This window comes from Saccopteryx bilineata, chromosome 2 (assembly GCF_036850765.1).
Source record: "Saccopteryx bilineata isolate mSacBil1 chromosome 2, mSacBil1_pri_phased_curated, whole genome shotgun sequence".
In the NCBI taxonomy this organism is placed as follows: domain Eukaryota; kingdom Metazoa; phylum Chordata; class Mammalia; order Chiroptera; family Emballonuridae; genus Saccopteryx; species Saccopteryx bilineata.
The window spans coordinates 283969035-283988434 of NC_089491.1; the positions used below are offsets into that span (position 1 = coordinate 283969035).

The window sequence follows — 19400 nt, forward strand, 5'->3', positions numbered from 1 at the left end:
CTTAATCCCAGAGATCCCCACTCTTGAATGAAATGTCAGGGGACTGGGGTCAGGAGGGGGGAAAGTGGGAAGGGGAGGAAATGGGGCAAAATTACATCTTTCAAAATATTACAATTTTAATTTTTAAGTAATTTAGGTGAGCTTGATCCTGATTTTTCCAAATGAATGAGATGCCACTAAGAGTCTCTTTTTTCAATGCCTACACTTTGCTCTTTGACTTTACAGTGTACTTACTGCAGCTGTGTAGTTGAGTATGCACAGTAAGAAAAATCCAATCAAAGTGTTGCATTTATTACCTTGTTTTTTCTCATCCAGTTACCGTCTATTGGATATTTGAGGACCAGTGTTGACTGTACCTATTCAAATACACGCATCAAACAGAAAAACTAAATTAGGGGTTTAAGAATAAAAGTAGCAGAAGAATATTTTGCAATAGCAATTTACTTTCTCCCTCCCTTTTCAAGTGAGTTCTTAACTTTTTCCCGCAGGGAAGTTTGTTAATAGGCTCCCAAAAGTCCAGTATATGACTGAGACACACAAATGGCAGCAGGCGAGCCACACTCATGATGGAAGTGGGCTAGGTGTAAGACAAGAGGGAGCAGTGTGGACTGTGGCAAACCGTGAGCATCTGCTTCCCCATAGGAGCCTCCAGGTGCTCAGCTCTATCTGATTGTTACCAAATACCAGAGTGAGGAGCAAGTGTTGGAAGACTTTGACTTTTTTTTTCTTTTTTCTTTTATTAAGTGAGAGGCAGGAGGCAGAGAGACAGACTCTTGCATGCACCCCAACTGGGATCTACCCAGCAAGCCTTATACCGTAGGATGCTCTGTCCATCTGGGGCCACTGCTCTGTTACTCAGCAACTGAGCTATTTTAGTTGCCTGAGGAGAAGCTATGGAGCTATCCTCAGCACCCAGGGCCAACTTGCTCAAACCATTCAAGCCATAGCTATGGGAAGGAGAGAGAGAGAGAGAGAGAGAGAGAGAGGGAGGGAGAGAGAGAGAGAAAGAGAAAGAGAAAGAAAGGGAAAGGGGAAAGGGTGGAGAAGCAGATGGTCACTTCTCCTGTGTGTCCTGACTGGAAATCAAATCCAGGACTTCCACATGCCTGGCTGACACTCTACCACTGAGCCAACTGGCCAGGGCTGTGACTTTTAAATTTTTTTTTTTTTTTTTACAGAGGCAGAGATAGACAGGGACAGACAGACAGGAACAGAGAGAGATGAGAAGCATCAATCATCAGTTTCTCATTGCGCGTTGCGACTTCTTAGTTGTTCATTGATTGCTTTCTCACATGTGCCTTGACCGTGGGCCTTCAGCAGACCGAGCAACCCCCTGCTGGAGCCAGCGACCTTGGGTCCAAGCTGGTGAGCTCTTTGCTCAAACCAGATGAGCCCGCGCTCAAGCTGGCGACCTCGGGGTCTCGAACCTGGGTCCTTCCGCATCCCAGTCCGACGCTCTATCCACTGCGCCACCACCTGGTCAGGCGGGCTGTGACTTTTTAAAGAAAAGCTCGAAAAAAAGATATTGGGGCCAGCCTGACCAGGCGGTGGCACAGTGGATAGAGTGTAGGACTGGGACGTGGAGGACCCAGGTTAGAAACCCCAAGCTTGCCAGCTTGAGCACAGGCTCATCTGATTTGAACAAGGCTCACCAGCTTGAGTCCAAGGTTGCTGACTTGAGCAAGGGGTCACTCGGTCTGCTGTAGCCCCTGGTCAAAGCACATATAAGAAAGCAATCAATGAACACCTAAGGAGCCGCAACGAAGAACTGATGTTTCTCATCTCTCTCCCTTCCTGCCTGTCTGTCCCTCTCTCTTTCTCTCTCTGTCCTCATCACACAAAAAAAGATGTTGGAGCCAAACCTAAGTTACTCCATAATAAAATGTTCTGGAGTCTCTTATTTTATCTTAAGAAGTCACAAAATTTGTCATCCTGCTCCAGAATGTTTGTTTTCATTTACAATATTTTTATGCGAAATTTGTGAATGTTTATACTTAGCAACTGACTTTAAAACTGTAAAAGAAAATACTGTATGTGGGTCAAATCCAGTGTCCTGGCTGGATCCAGTCCCCTGGCCTACCCTATGTGACTTTTGTTCCAAACTCCTTGGGGAGTGCAGAGTGATCTATTTCCCTCACTGTCTCTGGAATCTTTTGAGGAAGGAGAGAGGCCTCTAGGCCCAGGAAGAAAAGGCCCTTGGGCCCTATTTCCACTTAAGATCTCTGACTCAACAGCCCTCGGGGTGTCCCGAGACACCCTGTACTCTGCTGTGCTCCATGTGAGCTGTGGAGCAGCAGAGCAGCAGAAGCGAAGGTTGCCCTCATGGTCATCTCAGTGTTAGCCAGCTTGGACAGGAGACCCAGGAGCAGAGGGAGCTCCCCCAAATCAGACGCTGCCTGTAACCCTATAGCGGGGCACGGAGAGGGAGCCACAGAATGTCTGCATTTAACCTGCTCCTAGGGGAGAAGTGACAATCCACATCGAATGTCTCTTCTCCCCACCAGGGCAGAGGCCTTGTTTGGCTCAGTCACCAACCAGTGCTTGGCACAATGCCTAGCAAACAATGGGGTTGCATTTTATAAGAACTAGGCAAATGAGAAATAATGGATGTAAACTATTAATAAAATGTCATTTTAGCCTGACCAGGTGGTGGCACAGTGGATAAAGTGTTGGACTGGGATGCAGAGGACCCAAGTTCAAGACCCCAAGGTCACCAGTTTGAGCGCAGGCTCATCTGGTTTGAGCAAGGGCTCACCAGCTTGAGCCCAAGGTCACTGGCTTGAGCAAGGGGTCACTTGCTCTGCTGTAGCCCCCCGGTCAAGGCACATACGAGAAAGCAATCAATGAACAACTAAGGTGCCTCAACAAAGAATTGATGCTTCTCATCTCTCTCCCTTCCTGTCTGTCTGTCCCTATCTATCCCTCTCTCTGACTTTCTCTGTCTCTGTCACAAAAAAAAAAAAGTCATTTTAGGCACACAATTTGAAATCATGTACACTGCCCACCCCCCAATCAACAATTCATTAAGACTTGCATTATGGCCCTGGCTGGTTGGCTCAGTGGTAAGGTGTCAACCCAGAATGTGGATGTCCCAGGTTTGATTCCCAGTCAGGACATACAGGAGAGGCAACCATCTGCTTCTCCTCCTCTCCCATCCCTTTCCTCTTTTTTCTCTCTATCCCTCTTTCTCCCTTCCTCTCCCACAGCCATGGCTCAATTGGTTCAAGGGCATCAGCCCTGGGCGCTGAGGATGGCTCCATGGAGCCTCCACCTCAGGCACTAAAAGTAGCTCAGTTGTGAGCATGGCCCAAGACAGGGGTTGCCAGGTGGATCCCGGTCAGGGTGCATGCAGGAGGAGGGAATTCTTAGGTTTCATTTCTTTAACCCTACCAGTAAGTTTTGTTTCAGGGCTTGCAGCAGATGACCAACCGCAAAGGAATGTCTGATGTCACAAGCTGAAAAGTCCTGGCAAACTTCCATAAAAGACCCACCTTTGTCCAGCAGCCAATGAGCTAAATGCCCCATGACCCTTCCTATACCCCTCCCCCAAACCCTTAAAACCTGATCCAGGCTGTGCCTGGTGCGCGACTCTCCCTTGCGAGTCAGCCTGACAGGGTTCCTCTCTTCCTTTCAATAAAGCCTGTTATTCTGGTCTTTTCGGACTCCCATGGATTCCAACAGGAATCAAGGATGACTGTTTCCATGCCAGGGCAGCTGGGAGAATAATGACAGTGGGCTCCATAAGGCTGGGATGCTGAACACTGAATGCAAGATCGTGAACATGCATTTGTGAATACGCATTTTCTCTAGAGCAAGGCCTTCCTATCTGGTCTTCTTTGTGTACTGCTTAGCACAGGGATATGTGCAGCTGAGTGCTAGTACACATTCAGTGACCATCAAAGTACACCTCAAAGCTAGTCATCTGAGCTGTCGCAATGTCCATGGTCTGGAATACTCAATGAGCATGGGTCAGGTTTCATACGCCTCTTGGGTTGTTGGAAGCAAGCCAGCTCCCCCCTACCTGGGTCCACTGTGAGAATCTGTCCTCTCCCTGTGCCTGCTCTGCCCCAACAGTGCCACATGGTTCCAGCTGACCAGAACAAGAACAGAGTAAAACAGAGAAGCTGCCCCCCACCTCACCCCAGCAAGGGTGTAGAGGGAGGGTCATAGAGCCAAAGGCGCCAGGGTCAGAGAGGGGAAGGAACCACCTGGATTTCAGCACCTGGAAGTCTCGGATATGTGACCTTCCGGGGCCAGGTGGCAGTCAGGGTGGGTCCCAAAATGGGGATTGATGACGAGCCCGCACAATACCCTCAAATCATTTTCTTCAAATTAAATAAATTTTACATTTAGCAAAATTCCTTCTCAATGGTTTTCTTACCACTAAAGTGATACTCCTTACCCGTGGCCGCGGAGTTGTCCTTCTTTTTGAGATGCTCCCGAGGCTTGGATAACCAGCAGCTTGTTCACACCTGAAGTTCCCCGCACCTAGAAGAAAAAAGTCCAAATTAGTCGGAAGAGCATGCTTTGGTCTCTAAGCTGGCTGCTTTCTAGCCTTCTCAAAGAATACAAGAAGTAAGCCAAAGCTTGGAACTGGACCTCCAACCTAACTAAGCTCTACCTTTTCCATTTCAAATCTTCTCTAATGTTGCTTCAAAAGTCTTGTAGCAGCATATTTACAGACATCAGAAAGGAATCCTTTGCACCTTACTTGTAACCGGCCTGGCAACTCCCAGGTTAAAACAGAACTCCCAGCATGCGCTGGGCGACTTTTACACTTCCATTGATGTCCAAGGGCTCAGGACCCCAGCCTCCCACACGGCAGGGCGGTCTTCTTTTCTGAGAGTTTTCACCCACAGAATCTGCCTACCCAGAATGCAAGCAGCAGACAAGTCACAGTAACTATCGTTTCCAAATGCCTCGTTTTATCTCATTTAACCCTCACAACAACACTTACGGGGTGACTACTGCTGTCATCCTTGTCTCCCTCACGAGGAAACCAAACATCAGGAGGCAGCTGCCTGTGTTCATACCCCTGTGGGCACAGGGCTCAGGTTTCAAATCCAAGGATACCTAATTCCAAACCCTGGTGTCCCAACAAACTCAACTGTGGGGACTGCTCCTGCTCTCCCTTGTCTCACTCCCTATTCTTTCAAAGCTAAAGAAGTTTTTGTTTTTTACTAAAAATAATTTTTTTGGCCCTGGCTGGTTTGCTCAGTGGTAGAGCATCAGCCCGGCATGCGGACGTCCTGGGCTCGATTCCCGGTCAGGGCACTCAGGAGAAGCGCCCATCTGCTTCTCCACCTCTCCCCCTCCAGCTTATCTCCCTCTCTTCTCCCGTGGCCAGTGACTCAGTTGGTTCGAGCGCTGGCCCTGGGCGCTAAAGATGGCTCAGCTGATTCGAGCATCAGCCCCAGACGGGGGTTGCTGGGTGGATCCCAGTCTGTCTCTCAATCTTCCCTCCTCTCGCTTGAAAAATAGTAAATAAATAAATACATTAAAAAAAATCTCCTTCACCATCTGAATTGTTATAAAGGGGGCAAATGCACTTTTCAGGAGGTTTACCACCTTTCCCAGGGCACACACTGTTATTGAGTGAGTGCTCGTTCCCAGCCTGAATAGGCAGACGGCGTCTCTCCCCAAGGGGAGGAACTTACCACCAGATCCAGGCATGTCAGCTCCTCACAGGGCCTGTCAGTCCTCCCCACACCTGGGCTGCACCCTCCCGTCCCGCTGGGTCCAATGGCAGGTGACCTACCGGGGACCATGCTTCTGCTTGTCCCATCCCTCACTGCATCCTAGGAGTCCGCACTGCCCCCTTCCTTATGGAGGCATGGATTGAGGCCCAGGGCCCACTGCCACGTTGTGCCCACAGGCCTTCGTGCAGCAACAGAGCAACATGGTCCCTCACTATCAGTCAATCAGCGCCATGCTGGCACACAGTGTCCCTGCTGTGCTGTGAACTAGGAAACATGCACTGTGTCCATGTCCTTCCTCTGGGGAGGCACAGCCCCATGCCAGGGCAAACAGCATGGTGGGCAGAGAGCAGGCCGGTGCAGCCCCCGTGTGGCCCTGGGTCACACCTGCAGGGCACAGCCTGCACGCACGGACACGGAAGCCCCGGGTCCATCTTGGCCGCTTTGTTAAGGGTGGGGGAGAACTGCAGGGTCCTTTCAGGTTAAATTGCTTTTGAAGGCAGTCTGTTGGGTTTGAAGTCACTTACTGGGCACCGTGGAATGCAAATGATGCTCTGGAAATGACCCCCTTACCTGCTCACAGGCTGTAGGTAAGATGCAGGGTGCAAGGTAGGGCACATTCGTCTGCTTGTCAGTGACACCGCCGTACACGACAATCACGAACTTCATGGTCTCTTTGTCAATGGTCATTTCGTTCCAGTCTGATAAAGTCTCCACATACGCCAGACTGAGCGTCACACATTTGTGAAACTTCAAGTCCTACAAGAAAATTATGGAGTTTTTTTCTGTTAATCAGACCCAGTGACACATGGTGTCAAGAAGACAGAAAAGGTACAGTTTGGGCCAACTTCTTTGAAAGTGCCAAAAGGCATATGGGCCCTGGGACCAAGGGACAGAATGGGCTGCGAGTTCAAAGTGGCCCTGGCGAGATTCTCGACTCAGAGTTGTGTTGTCTCTGTCGGGCGGTCCTGGCTGTGGTCGCCTCGCCTGGCATGGGGGCCTGCGTGAGCTCCCAACAAGCCACCGCGGGGCAGTCCGCTAGGCCTCCTGGGTCCGTCCCTGTTTGCACAAGGACCAGAGCCTTAAAGACGCGTCAGCTTTACTGAGGAGAAAGCAAACGTCCAGCCGGACAACAGAACAGACGCAACAAAGAGCCGAAACAAGACACAGTGAGGCTCTGAGTCCAAGGCCTCCTTCCCGGCTCACAGCCATGGACTCCAGAGCTGGAAGGCAGCTGTTCCAGGTGACCTGTGTGCCCCCTCACATCCTGGGTTGAAGTTCTATCCCCCAGTACCTCAAGTGCGACCTTATTTGAAAATAGGGTTGTTGTAGGTGTAAGTGTTGGAAGTGAAGATGAGGTCCTGCTAGATGAGGTGGGCACCTAATCCAGTATGACTGGTGTCTTTATAACAAAGGGACACGTAGACCAAGACTAGCGTCAAGGGAGAATCGGTGGGAAGATGAAGACACCGACAGGGCAGGGAGGAGCCCTGGGCCAGATTCTCCCCACCACCCCCAGAAGGAGGCATCCCTAAGCACGCCTTGACTTCGGATTTCTAGCCTCAGGAAGTGTGAGACAAAATCCTGTTGTTCAAGCCACCCGGGGTGTGGTACCTTGTCCTGGCAGCCCCAGCAAACTAACCCAGGAGCTGAGAGGCCACCCAGCAGCAGGACTCTCCCGGACAGGGCCCCGACACGGCTCCCTCCGAACCCCTCAACCACCTAGCCCCGGCTTCAGACAGCCCGTGCGCCCTCACAGGCAAATCAAAAACTTTATTGCAGAATGTGCTAGTGCAGCTGAGGTGCCGAAGACAGTGGAGTAACCAACAGCTAGAGTTCTACCACCAGAAATTCTCAATAAATAAATAAATAAATAAAGCAAGCTATTTGAGTTTTTTAAATGCAAGTGAATTGTGAGTTCTGTGGTTTAGTGTGTGGGGTTTCAGAAATGGGTTTTTTTGTTGTTGTTTGTTGTATTTGTGTGTGTGTGTGTGTGTGTGTGTGTGTGATAGAGATAGAGGAGAGAGAGAGGGACAGATAGGGACAGACAGGAAGGGAGAGAGATGAGAAGCATCAACATGTAGTTGCAGCACCTTAGTTGTTCATTGATTGCTTCTCATACGTGTCTTGACTAGGGGGCTCCAGCTGAGTCAGTGACCCCTTGTTCAAGCCAGTGACCTTGAGTTCAAGCCAGCGACCATGGGATCATGACTATGATCCCACGTTCAAGCTGGCGACCCCACGCTCAAACTGGTGAGCCCACACTCAAGCCAGCAAGCTTGGGGTTTCAAACCTGGGTCCTCAGTGTCCCAGATTCATGCTCTATCTACAGTACCACCACCTGGTCAGGTGAGTATATTTAGTTTTGAAAGAAACTGTCAGGCTGACCAGGCGGTGGTGCAGCGGATAGAGTGTCAGACTGGGATGCGGACGACCCAGGTTCAAGACCCCGAGGTTGCCAGCTTGAGTGCGGGCTCATCTGGCTTGAGCAAAGCTCACCAGCTTGGACCCAAGGTTGCTGGCTCGAGCAAGGGGTTCCCTGGTCTGCTGAAGGCCCGCAGTCAAGGCACGTATGAGAAAGCAATCAATGAACAACTAAGGTGTCGTAACAAAAAACTGATGATTGATGCTTCTCATCTCTCTCCATTCCTGTCTGTCCCTATCTATCCCTCTCTCTGACTCTCTGTTTCTGTAAAAAAAAAAAAAAAAAGAAAGAAAGAAACTGTTAACCATCTTCCAAAGTGGCTGCACATTTTATATTCCTACCAGCAGTGAATGGGAGTTCCTGTTGCTCCACATTCTCGTCTGCACTTGGTGTTATCAGTGTTCCAGATTTTGGCCATGCTAATAGGTGTGTAATGCTATCTCACTGATGTTTTAATTCACATTTCCCTGAAGATATATGATGAATGTGGAGCATCTTTTTATATGTTTATTTGTTATCTGTACATCTTCATTGGTGAAGTGTCTCTTAAGATCTTAGTCTCATTTTTCAGTTGGGTTGTTTGATTTCTTATTGTTGAGCTTTAAGAGTTCACTGTTTGTTCATTTTGGATAACAGTCCTTCCTCAGATGTGTCTAGCAAGTATTTTCTCCCAGTCTGTGGTTTGTTTTCTCATTCTCTTGAAACACGCTAATTCTTCAATCCAACATTTATACCGTCTCCCAACTCAGTGAATCTTGTTGAACTTCAGGTCTGTGACCTCCCCAGTTCCTAACTCACAGCAAGCTTAAAGCATTATTTAAAAAGATATAAATATGACACTGGAAACTGTACCAGTCCAAGAACAGACTCGAACCACTACTTTTTTTGGAGAGAAAGTTAACAGAAGAGGCTCAGTTTACTCAGCAAAGTCTTTGAAAAGGCAGGATTTATATTAATGTGGGTAGATAGAGCAGAATAGAATAATCACCAGTGGAGTATTCATTAACTCATTCTAATTAATGCTATGCTTGGTTCTTGGGGATCTACCTATTTAATATCTATATTTGCTGAAGCTATTTTATATTATTTTATTTTTTATTATTATAATTTGGGGGGGGGTATTTTTCTAAAGCAAGAAGTGGGGAGGCAGACAGACAGACTCCCGCATGTGCCCGAGCGGGATCCACCCGCATGACCACTAGGGGGCGATGCTCTGGCCATCTGGGCTGTTGCTCTGTTGCCACCAGAGCCATTCTAGCGCCTGAAGGGGAGGCCATGGATCCATCCTCAGCATCCGGGCCAACTTTGCTCCAATAGAGCTTTGGCTGTGGTAGGGGAAGAGAGAGAGAGAGAAAGGAGAGGGGCAAGGATAGAGAAGCAGATGAGTACTTCTCCTGTGTGCCCAGGCTAGGAATTGAACCTGGGACTTCCACATGCCGGACTGATACTCTACCACTGAGCCAACTGACAAGGACTATTTTATTTTATTTTATTTTATTTTATTTTATTTTATTTTATTTTATTTTTATTTTATTTTATTTTTATTTTATTTTATTTTTTTTTTTTATTTTTAAGGGATGACTGTAGGTAGCCTTGGAAAACTAGCTGTGATAAGAGGTTTGACAACCTGCAGAAAGTTAGGAAAGGGGAGTAGTTAAAATTCTGGAATCTAGAATTGTACTCTTGAAACTTATATAATCTTATTAATGAATGTCACCACAATAAATTTAACTAAATAAATAAATAATGGAACCTCAGTTTAGATGATCAGACACAACCTTCCTATCTGTCTTCATCACAAAAATATGAAGTGCATTTTATAAAAAAAATGCAGTAAATGAAAGTTCACTTATGTTTTAGTTGTGTGACTTACCTCATCAACGAGAACTGATTCAAAATACTGACGGGCAATATCAAGAGCTAACTTTAGCCATATTTTGTATTCCAGGATTGGCCAGAAGGCATCAAAGCCTTCATATAAGTCCTCCAAAGAGATAAAGCAGGCCTGAAATGACAAGGTGTCACACAGCAAGCTTAATTCAGAATGAAATTACAAGAACATCATTTTAAAACAAGATGGCTGAAGTAGAAATGGGTGCAATCTTTTTTTTTTTTTTTTTTTAGCAAGATGGGGAGACAGAAAGGGACATACAGGAAGGGAGAGAGATGAGAAGCATCAGTTCTTCATGTGACACCTTAGTTGTCCATTGATTGCTTTCTTATATGTGCCTTGACCAGAAAGCTCCAGCAGAGCCAGTAACTCCTTGCTCAAGCTAGTGACCTTGGGCTCAAGCCAGAGACCATGGGGTCATGTCTATGATCCCATATTCAAGCCAGCAACCCCACACTGGTGAGTCCACACTCAAGCCAGATGAGCCCGCACTCAAGCTGGCAACCCTGTGCTCAAGCTGGTGAGCCCACGCTCTAGCCAGATGAACCCTCACTCAACCTGGAGACCTTAGGATTTTGAACCTGGCTCCTCAGTGTCCCAGGCTGATGCTCTACTCACTGCGCCACTGCCTGGTCAGGCCATAGATGTAATCTTCATCGAACCTCTTAGAAAAACTTCCAACTCTAGTCTAGTTATAATACTCTGCCACTTTAAAGCACTGTATTGTTGAAGAGGCTGTTCACTATGTATAAAGATAATACAATTTACAGTGCAATTAAAGCTATAGACCAACTAACAGGCCAGGAAAATCCATACTCATCAATAGCTATAAGGATATGGCTCATGCACCTAGGATTCAGGATCTAAGCCACATAACTTATCTGCTCTCGTGGCCACAGTAGATAAAGTGGGCTCATGAATGATCTGTGTTTCCAGAGCCAAACTGCTCACCTGAATAAGAAAGACTCTTTGAGAATTCACACTAAATCAATGTCCGTGAATTCAATTCAGCCTTGTGACTAAATTCATGCCTTCTATCCTCTTCCAGAAATGAAATAGTATAAAACTGACACAGCAACCCTCCCTCTGTGCCACACATGCCTAAGGCTCTGGTCCCACTCTGTTGCACCAAAGAGTCCCTGAAGCTTGAGACTTCTTTGTGAGCAGGAACGCAGGAACGTGGGCTCATTTCCCACACAGCTAGTGTACTATTAGGCTACTTATTTGCTGAATAGGTAACTTCCTATGTAGCAAATGAAAAATGGAAGAAATGGAGTCTAAAAACAAGTGTTCTTGGCCCTGGCTGGGTAGTTCTGTTGGTTAGAGTGTCATCCAGATATGCCAAAGTTGTGGGATTGATCCCTGGTCAGGGCACATACAGGAAACAAGCAATGATGGCATGAATGAGTAGAACAACAAGTCCAACAGGTTGATGTTTCTCCTCTCCCTCTCTCTCTCTCTCTCTCTCTCCCTTTTTCTCTCTCTAAAAATTAATAAGTTAAAAAAAGTTTTTTCTTAAGTGTTCTTTAAAAATCACTGCTTTTGTGGCCCTGGCCGGTTGGCTCAGCGGTAGAGCGTCGGCCTGGCGTGCGGGGGACCTGGGTTGGATTCCCGGCCAGGGCACATAGGAGAAGCGCCCATTTGCTTCTCCATTCCCCCCCCCCTCCTTCCTCTCTGTCTCTCTCTTCCCTTCCCGCAGCCAAGGCTCCATTGGAGCAAAGATGGCCCAGGCGCTGGGGATGGCTCCTTGGCCTCTGCCCCAGGCGCTAGAGTGGCTCTGGTTGCGGCAGAGCGACGCCCCAGAGGGGCAGAGCATCGCCCCCTGGTGGGCGTGCCGAGTGGATCCCAGTCGGGCGCATGCGGGAGTCTGTCTGACTGTCTCTCCCCGTTTCCAGCTTCAGAAAAATACAAAAAAATAAAATAAAAATAAAAATAAAAATCACTGCTTTTGTAATGGTGGTCATTTATTGAGTGCCTATATTGTCAGGCACTTCACGTTAGGTATTTTTCTAATCTTCGTAACGTCAAAAGTGAGACATTTTCTTTTTTAATAAACAAGGACACAAAGGTTCAAAGAGGTTAAAAAATACCTGGCTCCAGACCCCACAGCCAGGATGCCAGCTATTAGATCTGCCTTTACAGTCGCTGGTTGGGTGCCTAAATGATGCGTCCGGACCCAAAAGAAGAAAGCACGCTGGCGTTCCTTATTTACTTGGGGACGAGCTAACCAAAAACCTGCAGTGTAGACAGAACATGTGTCTTACCTGTAAAACAGTCTCACAGATGGCGGTATATTGAAGTTCACGCTTAAGCAAACAGCTCAACTCTCCAATTAAGTCCCCGGAAGTACAGTACTCTGTGAACATGGTCTGGGACCCTGTGTGGACCCCAAGGCCACTATCTATTCCAAAGGTAGGAGATGAACTATGCAGCTGCAAAGGGAAGACCAGGGCAGAGGGAGATCCATAGTTAGAAACCTCTGACCACACCGCAAGCTCTCCTGCTCTTCCTTGCAATGAGGACAATGGAAGGAAAAGAGGCTTTATGAATCCTTTTGGGTGTGAACGAGGCTTTGCAAAAATATCAGTTTCTTTCACATTTCAACTCTCTGAGGCAAGGACTACTTACCATCTTTAGCTCTACAACTTTCTACTTTTAAAACTTCCTTTTATAAAATCCCACCAGAAATAATAATTGCAATGTGCAACTAATGTAAGTCCCTCTCCAAGTCCGTTAGATACTCTTACAGTTACAGGCTAGAGCCTCGGGTGAAATAACTACCTTTTGAGTGAATGAATACATATGTAAAGCAGGTATCATGAATACACTCCCAAACTAAGCCATGAGTTCAGTAAAAGCCTTGTCTCCCTTTAAGATGTTTAAGAATTGTGACCATCAGACAGCAAAAGAAGAGGTTTTGTTAGGATGAACACAAGATGGTTGAGTCTCCTCAGGAAAAGAACTTGTAGGTGTGGGTGGGGGAGGAAGAAAGGTATCAGCCTTCAGGAGGAAGCTGCAGGAAATCAACCAGAAGGATACAGAGTTTACCAGAAAGTTTAGCTGTAAACATCAAAAAAGAAAAGCTATTGTTGAAGACACAGGAACTAGGGAACCAAGCATCACTGAAGAAGTTGCTGGGAAACCATCTCCTCTGCTAGATTACCGTTCAAACTTTTAGAGGCTTCCAAAGGAATTGGAAATTTTTTAAATTTAGAGTGTAGTTCATAGGTCCTTTGAGCAGTGAAGGATGTCTCTGCGTTTTACAAACCAAGGGGAAAAGATACCGTCTATGGTTGGCAGAATTCTAATGAAGTCCCTGAGACCCCTGTCCTTTGTTACTTGATGACACTTGAATCTAGGTGCCGCTGTGAAAGGATTCTGCAGACGGCATCAAGGTTGCTGATTGCCTGATCTTAAAGCAATGATTCTGGATCATCCTGGTGAGCCCAATGTAATCACATGAGCCCCCAAAGGCAGGAAAGGAAGTAGAGTCGGTCAGAGAGATGTGCCCACTGCAGGGCCGTAATGAAGTATTTGTTGAATGAATGAACGAAAGTGCCAGGCACACTTTGCAAGGGCTTTACATGTGTGAGCATCAGAATAGCTGTATTAGAACAGCTTATTTCCATAACCAATTTTGGTATTTTTAAGGTCTGAAATACCCATTCCAAAAAAACAGAAAGCCAGATATACTGTTTGCATTACAACAGGAGTCCCCAAACTATTTACACAGGGGGCCAGTTCACTGTCCCTCAGACCATTGGAGGGCTGGGCTATAAAAAAACTATGAACAAATCCCTATGTACACTGCACATATCTTATTTTAAAGTAAAAAAACAAAATGGGAACAAATACAATATTTAAAATAAAGAACAAGTAAATTTAAATCAACAAACTGACCAGTATTTCAATGGGAACTATGCTCTTCTCACCACCAATGAAAGAGGTGCCCCTTCCAGAAGTGTGGCAGGGCTGAATAAATGGCCTCAGGGGGCCGCATGAGGCCCTCGGGCCGTAGTTTGGGGACCCCTGCATTACAATAAGGGTTTGTCACCTGCAACTGTCATCTAGGACCTAGGAATTCTATGGGTAAGGAGCCAGCGCTCACCCATGCATTCAGCTACTACACTAACTGGTCTTTGGATTCTAAAGATTCCTGTCCCCATCACTCTGGTCATCAAAAGCCTTCTATTGGTCATGTTAAAAGTTGTATTGTTGATCCTCATCCCGTTTGACCTCCAAGAGGATACAACACTGTGGCCCATTCTCTCACTCCTGACTCATTTTCTTTTCTTTTCTTTTGTGACAGAGACAGAGAGAGGGACAGACAGACAGGAATGGAGAGAGATGGGAAGCATCAATTCTTCGTTGCACCTTAGTTGTTCATTGATTGCTTTCTCATTTGTGCCTTGACTAGGGGGTGGAGGGGGGGAGGTTACAGCAGAGCGAGTGACCCCTTGCTCAAGCCAGGGACCTTGGGCTCAAGCTGGTGAGCCTTGCTCAAACCAGATGAGCCCATGCTCAAGCTGGCAACCTCAGAGTTTCAAACCTGGGTCCTCCATGTCCCAGTCCAATGCTCTATCCACTGTGCCACCGCCTGGTCAGGCCCTGACTCATTTTCTTTAGGTGAGTAACTCAACCACTGAACGTCCTGGAAAAGCCTGCTTGCTCCCAGGACTGTTGTGAGGAGTAAGTAGTGACTATGGAAGCGTTCTGTAAAGCGGAAGCACCTTTCTAAGGCTGGGTGGTACATCATAGCCCAGCTGCCACGCTCACTCCAAGAGAAAACGGCTTCATTTGTAAAAGAGATTATGTTAACTTTTTGAAACTTTCTTAGCTTCTAAATTTATCCTTATGTTATAATTACATATTTCAGATACATTTTAAGTAAAGAATAAATAGTCCCTTACAACTGCCATTCCGGAAATAATTAAGTAGATTCCCTTGGCCATTTCACCTTCTTGACACATGACACTTCCATATTCAAAATAGGCAAGTCTGGCTTTATTCTGAAAGAAGGAAAAAAAAAGTCAACACAGAAGCTTCAAAGTCTACTTTCCTAAATAGAAATAAGATTTTTAAAGCAAAAATGGCTTTCAAGTAGCATAAAACCACAAATTATATCCTTTCATTTGTTTATCAATTAGAACATGCCAACTTACCTCATTAACCTTTAGAAAGAAGGGGACAAGCCAGCCAATGACAGACTGTGGTCAGTACCCAGCACGGTGGCTGACAGAAACACCCAAGAAATGCTAGGTTGGATAGATGTTTACAATCAAGTGTGATCATTTGGACGAAGGAGATAGAGACAAGACATTCTGGAAAAATCCAGAAAGGCCAGAAGACTGTGTTTCAGGTGTCCGGGGAAGTCTTTCCAGAGGAAGGAACAGCTCAGCTGAGACCCGATGGAAGAGTTGCGGTTGGCCAGGACTCGATGAGTGGAAGGTCATTCAGGGCAGCAGGTTTAGCACATGCAAAGCCCAGAAGCAAACAGAGTATCTGCATGGGGGAGCAGAGGCTCAGTCTGTCTCGGGCAGAGAGCGGTGGACACCAGAACTCAGCTAGCCACTGGGCCTCAATAGGAACAGTGCCTAAGGTTAACAATTGTTTTAAGGACTTTCAACAATATTTTCATTTCTTTTGGAATCAAAAGGAATACAAGAACTTTTAAGGAGTGGAAAATGTTTTAATACTAAAACAGTTAGTACTAGTACAGTTGTACCTCACCATATCGCAGCTCACTTTTTTGCGGTCTCACTGTATCACAGATTTTTAAATTGCATATATCTAATTTTGTATCGTAGATTTTCGCTATATCATGGGATTTTGCGGTCTATAAGTATCTTTATATAGTATTTATTATTTTAATTATTTTTGCAGTAAAATAAGCATTTCCTAGCCTAAAAAATTGAAAACAATATAAAAAATATTAATTAAAACATATTAAAAGAGTCCCTGGTTGGCTCAGTGGTAGAGCGTCGGCCCAGCGTGCGGAAGTCCTGGGTTCAATTCCCGGTCAGGGTACACAGGAAAAGCGCCCATCTGCTTCTCCACCCCACCCCCCTTCCTCTCTGTCTCTCTCTTCTCCTCCGGCAGCCAAGGCTCCATTGCAGCAAAGTTGACCCCAGACGCTGCGGACAGCTCCATGGCCTCAGCCTCAGGCACTAGAATGGCTCCAATTGCAGCGGAGCAACGCTCTAGATGGGCAGAGCATCGCCTCCTGGTGGGCATGCCCGGTGGATCCTGGTTGGGTGCATGCGGGAGTCTGTCTGCCTCCCCGTTTCCAACTTCAGAAAAATACAAAAAAAAAAAAAAATTTAAATAATATTAAATCAAAATAAAATACGTAGAGTACAACAGATGAGTAGACAAAGACTCGCACACATGGAAAACGCAGCTACGGCCTCTTCCGTATCCTGGGCACTGATTGGCTCAGCGACCATAGCCCTAAAGTATAGATAAATAATAAAATAAATAGAAGGTCACTACTTTGTGGATTTTCGCCTATCGCAGGGGGGTTCTGGAACCTAACCCCCACAATAGACAAGGGACCACTGTATATTCATCTTCATACAAATAGTCATAAGGGATAATTTTTGGTAACTTTTTGATGGAGGAAGAAGCCCACAAAGGCAAATGTGCCCAGAGCCCACTCACAGGCCCATTGAAGAGTTTGGGGTTTTTTCCAAAACCATAGGGAAGCCACTGAAGGGTTTGTAACAGGAGAAGTATGATGACAGATTTGCATTTTACAAAGATGTGTGGGAACCATATTTCCAAATCATCCATAGTGGTTATCACTAAGTGTTCAGTGAGGCAGTGAACAGTTCTCACCTTTCAGTTTATGTACTTCTAAAGCATTTGAAAATAAGCATGGATGACTTCACAGCTTTTTTTTAAAAAAGGTCACCTAACACCAATTACCCAGCAAATGTATTATTCAGCCCTGCTTTTCTACCACTGTCTCCCAGAATACCTTTATAGACAACTGCATTTTTAATAAACCACACCAGTTGGAGGATGAAAGGAAGGAGGAGGAGTGAAAACTAACTGCTGGAGTTGTGATGAAGACCAAGATTGAAATTACAGTCTTCATTAAAGGATGTTTTTTGTTTGTTTGTTTTGTTGTTTTCTATGTGGATTTCAACCGTCCACACCATGCCTGGGTTGCTCCTAATGACAATAATGATCGTGTGGTTCAGCTCATCGCAATTGTTATCCTACTGGAACCAGATTTAAGTGGCTTATCAAGAACCAATATACTGCCTGACCGGCTGGTGGTGCAATGGATAGAGCATCGGACTGGGATGCTGAAGGGCTCAGGTTCGAGACCCCGAGGTCACCAGCTTGAGCGCGGGCTTATCTGGCTTGAGCAAAAAGCTCACCGGCTTGGACCCAAGGTCGCTGGCTCGAGCAAGGGGTCACTCGGTCTGCTGAAGGCCCATGGTCAAGGCACATATGAGAAAGCAATCAATGAACAACAAAGATGTTACAACAAAAAACTGATAATTGATGCTTTTCATCTCTCTCTGTTCCTGTCTGTCTGTCCCTATCTGTTCCTCTCTCTCTCTCTCTCTGTCCCTGTAAAAAAAAAAACACCAAAAAAACAATATACTAAAAAAAAAGGCTACTTAAAGAGTGAGTGGTGTCTGCAAGGGGAAGAGAAAGCCCAACAGCTTGGCATAGGGTGGAGGGGAAGAAGGCTGTACCTTGGTCACAGATTCATATCGGCGTCTGTGGATCAGTAATTTATGAAGTTTTCTTCTCATCTCTTTCCCCATTCCTCCCCCAGTCGCTGCTGGGTAGCCAGTTAATTCTACTTGCGAAAACTGTTACCTCTAAAGAACCAAATTCTAAATTTATATTAAAATTGGGCATTTGAAAAACTGAACAGGATACAAGTTATAATAAACACCTTTTAGATACCTTCGCCACAGTCCACGCCCATCTCCCACCTCTCATTCCCACTGACCTGAGATTGGTTTTCTAAGCTGGCCCAGTGGCCACTACCCACCAGGCTTCCTCCCCCTTCCCACAGCCACACCATGCTTCCCAAAGCCGACAGCTTGGACTCCAGCTCAGCAGGCTGGAGCTCTCCCTCAAGGGGCTGAACTGAGAGACACAGGGCCCGGGAGTAGAGGACTGAGCTGTCACAGCCAAGTTACAGCCAAAAAAGTCCACCCGTCTTTGCTCCAGTGGAGCCTTGGCTGCGGGAGGGGAAGAGAGAGACAGAGAGGAAGGAGAGGGGGAGAGGGGGAGAAGTAGATGGGTGCTTCTTCTGTGTGCTCTGACTGGGAATCGAATCCGGGAATCCTGCACAACCGGCCAATGCTCTACCACTGAGCCAACCGGCCAGGGCCTAGGAATGCCCTTGTTGATCAAGCTACCCAAAAGAAAATTATATGGAGCAACCATGACAGACCGAGCAAGTCAGTCTCATACTATTCATCACCAGAACGCTGCAGCCCGGTGTAAACAGTTTCAACTTTCTCGGGAAGCAGTACGGCAGATTGGAAAATCCTGTCCAAGGGGTCCTATACTGCCCCTTCATTTGGAGTTAACCCTCAAGGACCCCTACCAGGACAACTTTGGCAGATGGATGTTACTCATATACCTTCATTTGGCAAACAGTCGTATGTCCACATTACAGTGGATACATATTCCGGATCTATAGTAACCTCTGTCAGAACAGGAGAGGCTGCTAAGCATGTTATAGCTCATTGTCTGTATGCATTGTTCTATTATTGGATTTCCTAAACTGGCTAAACTGAAAATGCTCCTGCATATGGAGCAAAAGCATTTATTGTATTTTGTCATGCTTACAATCTTTTTTTTTTAATTTTTTTAATAATAATTTTATTATTTTTATTTTTTTTAATGGGGTGACATCAATAAATCAGGATACATATATTCAAAGATAACAAGTCCAGGTTATCTTGTCGTTCAATTATGTTGCATACCCATCACCCAAAGTCAGATTGTCCTCTGTCACCTTCTATCTTGTTTTCTTTGTGCCCCTCCCCCTCCCCCTTTCCCTCTCCTATTCCCCCCTCCTCCCACCGTAACCACCACACTCTTATCAATGTCTCTTAGTTTCACTTTTATGTCCCACCTACGTATGGAATAATGCAGTTCCTGTTTTTTTCTGATTTACTTATTTCGCTTCGTATCATGTTATCAAGATCCCACCATTTTGCTGTAAATGTTCCGATGTCATCATTTCTTATGGCTGAGTAGTATTCCATAGTGTATATGTGCCACATCTTTTTTATCCAGTCATCTATTGATGGGATTTTCGGTTGTTTCCATGTCCTGGCCACTGTGAACAATGCTGCAATAAACATGGGGCTGCATGTGTCTTTACGTATCAATGTTTCTGAGTTTT

General features: G+C 46.1%; 1 protein-coding gene across 1 annotated transcript in view; it reads right to left on the reverse strand.

Annotated features, from left to right (window-relative positions):
* Nucleotides 1-322: 322 nt before the first annotated feature.
* SLC9C2 (solute carrier family 9 member C2 (putative)) overlaps nt 323-19400 on the reverse strand; it is a 96017-nt gene continuing 76939 nt past the window's right edge. The window contains exons 22-27 of the mRNA XM_066254488.1: nt 14923-15021; nt 12277-12444; nt 9995-10126; nt 6270-6455; nt 4403-4488; nt 323-356 (exon numbers count right to left, since the gene is read on the reverse strand). Coding sequence (XP_066110585.1) covers nt 323-356; nt 4403-4488; nt 6270-6455; nt 9995-10126; nt 12277-12444; nt 14923-15021 — 705 coding nt within the window. The remainder of the gene's footprint in view (nt 357-4402; nt 4489-6269; nt 6456-9994; nt 10127-12276; nt 12445-14922; nt 15022-19400) is intronic.